This window comes from Cnephaeus nilssonii, assembly GCF_951640355.1.
Source record: "Cnephaeus nilssonii genome assembly, chromosome: 3".
NCBI classification, from domain to species: Eukaryota; Metazoa; Chordata; class Mammalia; order Chiroptera; family Vespertilionidae; genus Cnephaeus; species Cnephaeus nilssonii.
This window is the reverse complement of record NC_137074.1, coordinates 3,312,796-3,321,308: the sequence shown is the minus strand read 5'-3', so window position 1 is coordinate 3,321,308 and position 8,513 is coordinate 3,312,796. Positions and strand designations below refer to the sequence as shown.

At 44.0% G+C, this 8,513-nt stretch overlaps 1 protein-coding gene across 1 annotated transcript in view; it reads right to left on the bottom strand.

Moving 5' to 3' along the window:
* Positions 1-2,530: 2,530 nt before the first annotated feature.
* Positions 2,531-8,513, bottom strand: part of MORC3 (MORC family CW-type zinc finger 3) — a 47,843-nt gene continuing 41,860 nt past the window's right edge. The window contains exons 16-17 of the mRNA XM_079764902.1: positions 5,873-6,030; positions 2,531-4,009 (exon numbers count right to left, since the gene is read on the bottom strand). Coding sequence (XP_079621028.1) covers positions 3,856-4,009; positions 5,873-6,030 — 312 coding nt within the window. The 3' untranslated portion in view covers positions 2,531-3,855. The remainder of the gene's footprint in view (positions 4,010-5,872; positions 6,031-8,513) is intronic.

Here is an 8,513-nt window from a genome sequence, read left to right as displayed (position 1 = left end):
GGGAAGTGAGGACACACGGTTGGCCACAGAGCACAAAGTGGGGGCAGTGGGACCTGTGATGGGAAAGGATGGATGGGCAATGACCTGGACGCTTTGGAACGGGAACGAGCAGGTCGAATGGTATGTGTTTCCAAGGCTATTTTGATTCTCATTGTAAATTAACTGGAGTCCTGGCTGCATCATTAGTCTGGGAGCTTGGCGGACAGGACATTGGCCTTGGCAGATGGACACTCCCCTTGTGCTAACAGCGGGTTTCAGGGCCTTCAAGGCTAAGGGATTTCGCAAAAGGAATGCTACCCTGTGCAGCCTGGAAGAAAGCCTCCCCCGGTGACTCTCCTACGCCCCCATTCCCCTCCTCTTTCTTCCTGGATGTCATGACATTGAAATCAACCAGGTCTCTATCCTTTTGCAAACAAATGTTGAGATTTGTTCTTTATATATTGGCTTCTAAAAGATTTGGGACTTATACTCAGGACATACTTGAAAAAGTTTGTGTGGCCCTAACCGGTTTGGCTCAGTGGATAGAGCGTCGGCCTGCGGACTGAAGGGTCCCAGGTTCGATTCTGGTCAAGGGCATGTACCTTGGTTGCGGGCACATCCCCAGTAGGGGGTGTGCAAGAGGCTGATTGATGTTTCTCATTGATGTTTCTAGCTCTCTATCCCTCTCCCTTCCTCTCTGTAAAAAACCAATAAAATGTATTTTTTAAGTGTTTGTGGTATTTATTAATTCCCATAGTAACCTTTTTTATGTCAAGGGACAAGAAATAAATGAGCATTAGCATATTTGACTTTGATACAAATATATATCAAATCTAGAGATAAAAACAAATATAAACTGAACGCATTTAAATGTTTGCAACTAATATTTTCTGGAAGGACATACAAAACACAATGGTGGTTACCTTTAGGGAGGTGGTGAGGAAGTCTTTTTCACTCTACCATTCTGTTCCAGTTCTGACTGTCCCCCCTCCCCATCCTTGCACACTCCAGTGAGAAAGTGGCCACACCTGTCCTGAGTTTGTTTCAGGAACCACCCGAGTTCAACATTTGCAAATGGTCCTGTCAGGTACAAATGAATGCTTCTTGGCTCTGATGACTTACTGGGAGGCCTTAAAAAAAAAAATGATATCTGGTCCAATCCCAAAGACTCTTAGTATGGGGTGCAGCCTGGACTGGGAGTCTACATGACTCCCCAGGTGATTCTAATATGCAGCTGGTGGTGCAACCAGTATATGCCATCTTAACTATTCCTCAATGACTAATGACGGAATGGGCTGTGTGACAGCAAGAATCAAGCATCCGGACCACGTGCCGTCGTCAGCAGCATCTGCACATCAGGAATGTGGGGCCCAGGTGATGGCCATCTAGATGACACACCACTCCTGCCTGCTGTGTCAGCTCGTAGCTTTTACTGATTTTGTAGCCTTAGCTGACTAGAGTGGGTCCGGTTTGTTGGGATTGAGGACTATCTTCTCGTGCTGTTTTTAATTAGTTTAAGCAATACCGCCCTCCCACACTAGCCTCTTACAAATGTAATTTAACAAAAAAGATAGGTTACTCTACCTAAATGGGATATGTGCCATAGAGTCCACAAGGCTTTTGGTCAAACTCGTTAGCCATCTTCCTCTTCAATGAGGCAGCCAGGCAGCGTCTCCAATGCAAAGATGCAGACCTTTGTGAAGACCCTGACTGGTAAGGCCACTGTCCTTGAGGTGGAGCCCAGGGACATCATCAAGAATGTCAAAGCTAAAATCCATGACAAGAAGGACATCCCTCTGACCAGGAGCGTCTGATTCTTGTGGGCAAACACCTGGAGGATGACCGCACTCTGATTACAACATGCACACAGAGCAGCACAGAGCCTCCTTCCACCGGCTCCCGCAGAAGTACAACTGCGACAAAATGACCAGCCTGAGCCCCGTGCTGTCAACCGTCTCAAGAAGTGCGGCCGCACCAACAACCTGCACCCCCAGAAGGCTGAGTAAGGCCCCTCCACCACCTCCTCCGCCCACAGGCGGCCTTCTGCTTGAATCCTGTGACCCCAAGGCCTCACTAAAGCTGCTCTCTTGTTGACTAGAGCAGTTTAAAAACATCTGCTAGCCATATCTTCAAAAGAACCCTATCTTAGCAATATTTTCTTAAAGGATGACAAATATGTAAATACTTCCCCATTAAGCCAGATAATATCCATAAAATACATTTTTTGCAAGAAAAGGAAGGAAAAAATAGCAAATTCCAGAAAGAATGGCTACATAAATATTCACACTTGGACTGCTGTCACTTAAACAGCTTCTTTGGACTGAATGGTGTAGACACAGGAGCATTTCTGCACGCGTGCAGCTTAAGCACTCAGCTCACACTCGCTCAACAGGAGCTCGGTCTCGGAGTCTAATGGAAGCAGTCCGAGTTCTAAACAAAACTGCAGTAAAAGGAGCTCAACCTTAGGGTCCTTAATGAACACAATTTTAGTTCTCAAAATGTAATTTGAATACAGAATTCTTTAAAAGTAATATCTGAAGAGTTAGCCATCATATATATTTTTATTTTATTATAAGAACTTTTAAGTTTTGGGCAGATACAACTGTGACAGAAAACCAGCTTCATACCAAAAATACACTTTCAATTTATCAAGCAAATAAAACAATCTTCATTTATTTGCTTTTTCTAGAACTTAATGTACAGTAAAAATTTGATATTCTATATGACAGATACGTAATTAAACATACACACACAAAAAAACATGTATTGAATGTTCAGAAACAAAAGTAAAAATAAATAGCAATGATAAAACATTGGAAAAAATAATGCACATTTTAGTTGTGGAAAACTAATTATATATACACAGTTAAACTTAATAGAAAGCCATTGCTTTAAAATTGCACAAAACAAGGGACCAAAAAAAGCATTAATTTTTATGGCATGTGATACTGTAATCTTAGGGCAATTTGTTGCTTAACTCCAGGACAGAGAACACTTGGTCTGTAACACAATGAAAGGTACGCAGTCATGTTTGAGAAAGATTGTCTTCCCCAACGCACATTAACCTGTAGTGATCCTATAAAAAAGGCTGCACAGGAAATTCATTAAAAGGGGTATTAGCAATTATTGTGCCCACTCCATGCTAAGCAGCCAAAAATGGGCTTCAAAGTAAACATGATCAGACAGTTAATATACTTGATAATTTTTTATACTAAAGATTATTTCTTTGTTGTATAAAAACATTTTAACGATGATTGGCGATCTCAGCACAAAAAATATCCCGGCAAAATGGATGGAGACAGTTTCTGCTTACCTTATTTTCATGAAAAAAATACTCCAGGAGATAAGCAGTTATCGAAAAGAAACGTTAATGCTCAATTCACTTACAACTTATCAGGAGTGTTAATCCATTTTTTACAAATGCCTATTTAAACTTCTCTGTAAGAAAACCAAAGGTAGCATTTCCATTTGCATTTATGTATGGCACAGCCCTCACTTCCAATAAAAATACTTTGGGAAACCAGAAAAGATTGCACAAGGTTAGGGGCGACCTGAAAACCTCTTGGTGAAAAACACTTATGTCCTTCAGGGCAATAAAAAAATATGTGCAGACTTAGTTACAAATATTTACATTTTAAAACAGAAACATGAGTTAGCTATTCAGTTGCTCAATATCAATGATTCACAGGCATTTCAAACGGTGTGATAATGTGTCCGCATGTTTGTGGCCACATTTGAATGCATAGGATACAGTAAAGATTATGGTTCTTCAGTCTGTCACCTATCACATCTATACAACAAAATTATTTACATTTTGACAGCTGGACAACCAAAAGGACTGAGCAAATAGCTTTATTATCTCGCATAATATAGACTTTAAGAACTACTGATTTCACTCATTTGTTCGACAACTTGTCCTAGAATCTCATCGACGACATCGACGTCGTAATTCACTTGCTGAAGATCGAGGTCGGGTACAATCATGGCCAGCAGCTGTCCCACGTTAACTCTGAGAGATCGCAGTTTGAAGCTGCAAATACAAATATTACATTTATTTTAAAAAACAAAAGCAAATGTTACATTTATTAGATAAACATTGCAATACAGTTTAATATCCATGTAGGGCTTAAAACTTAAGGGGAAATTAATCCACTGATTTAATCACTCATAATTCAATGTAATAATTACGTATCTACTGGTAGTCAGCAGTGTTTCATAACACTAGTGGCTCTTTGGCTCCAACGTTTACAATTTTGACTTGAGCCCGGAGAAAACATGGACTGGTAAAAACATGTAATTCATCACGTAGAAAACATGTACTGGTAAAACATGTAACTCATCACGTAGCAAACAGTGACAGAACAGCGAGAATCCTGGTTGGTCTAAGGATAAGAGTGCATCTCTGCCTCAGCTGCCGGTGAAGAAAGGAGACAGAACTGTTCCATAACACATGTCCTATGAGATATCCATCGCTGTAAAGAAATGGTCCTGTGCCCTGACCGGTGTGGCTCAGTGGATAGAGCGTCGGCCTGTGGACTGAAGGGTCCCAGGTTCGATTCTGGTCACGGGCATGTACCTTGGTTGCGGGCACATCCCCAGTAGGGGGTGTACAGGAGACAGCTGATCGATGTTTCTCTCTCATTGATGTTTCTCTAACTCTCTATCCTTCCCCCTTCCTCTCTGTAAAAAATCAATAAAATATATAAGAAAAAAAAAAGAAATGGTTCTGTGATCAAAGATGCTCATAAAACATTGGGTTAATTAATGTTAAACAAGACTTTTTAAAATGCAAGACCTCAATGCTAAAGGTCACTGACTATCCATTTTTTTTAAAGCATTTACAGGAAACCAATGTGTCTCTCTCACATCGATGTCTCTCTTTCTCACTCTCTACCCTCCCTTCCTTTCCACTCTCTCTAAAAGTAATGGGGGAAAAATATCCTCAGGTGAGGATTAAAAAATAAATAAAAGATCATCAGTTACTCAAAGGTTAGTGTGCAAGAGAGTCATCTGGGATGTTTCAGTGTCCAGTTTAATAAACTGCACTGTGGCCCACGGACCTGCATTTCTACAAGCAGCATAGATGTTGTGGCTCCCGTTCTTAGAAACACCAGTGGGGAGTTTTTTCCTGAACCCTTCCCTCCATGCTTATTGTAGCACTCCACATAACAGATTTAGTGAAGTCCTTCAAAAAATTAAGCGAGAAAATAGTACTAATATAATTGATGGTCAAGTGAGGGTAGTAGATCATTTCTCAACAGTACCTTTAGCTCTGAAGTCCTATCATATTAGCAAAAAGGTAACACAATCTTAGCCCTTAATGTCTATTTATGAATGGCAAACTATCAACACAGCACCAACACTGTCCCCCACCACCTGAACATATCCACTCTCAAAAACAAAACAAATCAAAACAGAAACCCAGTTCCATTTTATACGTTACTGAGATAGGGTGGGGGTAATCATTAATTTGCTGTTTTCGGATTTTCACAGAACTTCTTCCTAATAATCACCTGTACTATGGCAATTTTTAGTAACGGTGGGATTTCCCAAAAGTTAAGATGGGGGAAGGCACGTAGTAGTAAAAGGAGGATAGCAGACCTTAAAGAAATGGTGCCAAACACAAAAGTAAAAGAAATCAAACATTCCAAACCACGCTGACCAATCCGGAGCTTCAGTCCTTTGGAGCTCCTATTTCACTTAAGTTGGACCTAAACTGTTAGTCTCTGAAGGGAAGGATGATAATATGCAGTTCTCTTTCTCTGTCTATCACAATGTTGGGGTCAGAGCAGTCAGTAACTGCTCTGGGTAGAGTAGCTGTTAGATGTGTGATATCAAATTAGTATCTCATGAGCAGAACTACAGCACAGCAAAGTGGCTCAACTGCAATTACCTTTCCCCATCAGCGTAATTTACAGACTCTTCGATGTTACTTGAAGTTGAAACATCTGTTCCTCTCTGTTGATTTGCAGATTTTAATTGTTCAATTTCAGTTTTCAGTTCTTCACACTGTGAACGAATTTGTGATTTCTCCATTTGCAGTATTTCAACCTGACAAGAAAATTAAAGTTACTGTAAAATTTAAAATACTGATATCAAAGTACAAATTTAAGCTAAGAAATGTAGAAAACCTGCTTGATGAAAATTACCACAAAAAAACATTAGACAAAACCCCCAATGGCTTTCAATGTTTAGTTTCATTTTCCCATCTTTGTACATTGAAAGGAACAAAAGTCCATTACAACTTACTAAAAATATGTATGGTACCTAAAAACCAGGAAACCAAGATTAAAATGCCTAAATGACGCTGATGCCACAGTGGGTTGTTTCTGGCACACTCCCCCACCCAAGGTTAAAACACAAACCTCAGACTGATTGTGAGCGATGAGGTCATCTAGCTCCTAAGCCAGTAACACGCAGAGGGAAGTCTGACTGAGCAGTTATGTCAGCAGTATTTCTAGGAACAGGCATGTTGTTTCCAAGTTCTACTTAGCAGAGAATAACCCTCCTTTCAAACACTATGTACATATCCTATACTAGAGGTCTGTTGCAGGAAGATTCCTGCAATAGGGCTTCCTGCGATGGTCTCCGCCGCCCCGCCTGCTTCCCTCCCTTCACCGCCACCCCGCCTGCTTCTCCACAGATTTGCTCCCTTCTGCAGCGCTTGGCTTCCCTCTATGCTGTCTTCAGTCTTCGCTGTATGCCTGAATATGAAAATTAACCGCCATCTTAGTTGGGTTAATTTGCATACTCGCTCCTGTTTGGCTGGTGGGCATGGCTTCTGGGCATAGCAGAGGTACAGTCAATTTGCATGTTTCTCTTTTATTAGATAGTATAATAAAAGCCCTATATGCTAAGTGTCTGGTAGTCCAGTAGGCCGTTCAACCAATCTTCTCTAATAAAATGGTAATATGCAAATTAACCATCACTCTGCTACATAAGCCACGCCCACCAGCCAATCAGGGCGAGTATGCAAATTAACCCAAACCAAGATGGCTACAGCCACAGAGAGCAAGGTTTCCCAGGTAACAGAGCAAGCCAAGCTTTCCATAGCCGTTGCAGGCCTAAGCCTCCACTCAAGCTACAAAGTTTCAATTATAGAAGGTAAACAAATTCAAACAAATGGCAACAGAATGGAGCTTGAGAGAGCAGGCCAGGGTTGTCGGCGGCAACAGGGGAAGCAAAGCTTTAAAGCACACCCTGGCCGGGCCTACCCGCTTAAGGCAACAAAGTTTCAACTGTAGAAGGTGAATTAACTGCCACAGAGATGGCTGCCGCCCCGGAGGGAACAGCAGGCTTGGCTCTGCTCCAGGCTACAAAGTTTCAATTGTAGAAGGAAAATAAATCCCAGATACCAGGGCCTCCACTTAGGTTGCCAGGGGGCGTGGCCTGCCTGCAAACCAGCACAGGCCCCTCGCTCAGGCCACCCCACACCCCAAGAGAACCCCACCCTGATCCGGGACACCCTTCAGGGCAAACCAGCTGGCCCCCACCCGTGCACCAGGCCTCTATCTTATCTAATAAAAGAGTAATATACAGATTGATCATCACTGCAACACACAATATAGCTGCCCCCAAGTGGTCAAAGATCCTGCCCCCATGTGGACACAAGATGGCCACTACAAGATGGCCAGCAGGGGAGGGCAGTTGGGAGGCACCCGGCCTGCAAGGGAGGGCAGTTGAGAGGGACCAGGCTTGCAAGGGAGGGCAATTGGAGGTGATCAACCCTGCAGGAGAGGGCAGTTAGGGGTGACCAGGCTGGCAGAGGAGGGACGTTGGGGGCAAACAGGCTGGCAGGGGAGCAGTTAAGCATCAACCAGGCTGGCAGCGGAGTGGTTAGGGGGTGATCAGGCTGGCAGGCAGAAGCGGTTAGGGGCAATCAGGAAGGCAGGCAGGCAAGCAGTTGGGAGCCAGCAGTCCTGGATTGTGAGAGGGATGTCCAACTGCCCATTTAGGCCCGATCCCACCAGGATCGGGCCTAAACGGGCAGTCGGACATCCCTCCAGGAGTCCCAGATTGGAGAGGGTACAGGCTGGGTTGAGGGATAACCCCCCGCCGTGCACGAATTTCGTGCACCGGGCTTCTAGTCCTATATAATAGGTAATATGTAAATTGACCATCACTCCCAACACACAAGATGGCCACCCCGATGTGGTCAAAGATGGCCAACCCCATGTGGACACAAGATGGCCAGCAGGGGAGGGCAGTTGTGGGCAATCAGGCCAACAGGGGAGAGCAGTTAGGGGTGACCGGGCCGGCAGGGGAGGGCAGTTGAGGGGGACCAGGCCTGCAGGGGAGGCCAGTTGGGAGGGAACAGGCCTACAGGGGAGGGCAATTGGGGGGAAACAGGCCTGCAGGTAAGGGCAGTTGGGGGGACCAGGCCTGCAGGGGAGGGCAGTTAGGTGCAACCAGGCTGGCAAGGGAGGGCAGTTAGGGGTTACCAGGCCAGCAGGGGAGAGCAGTTGGGGGTGACCAGGCCTGCAGTGGAGGGTAGTTAGGGGCAATCGGGCCGTCAGGGGAGTCAGTTGGGGGAA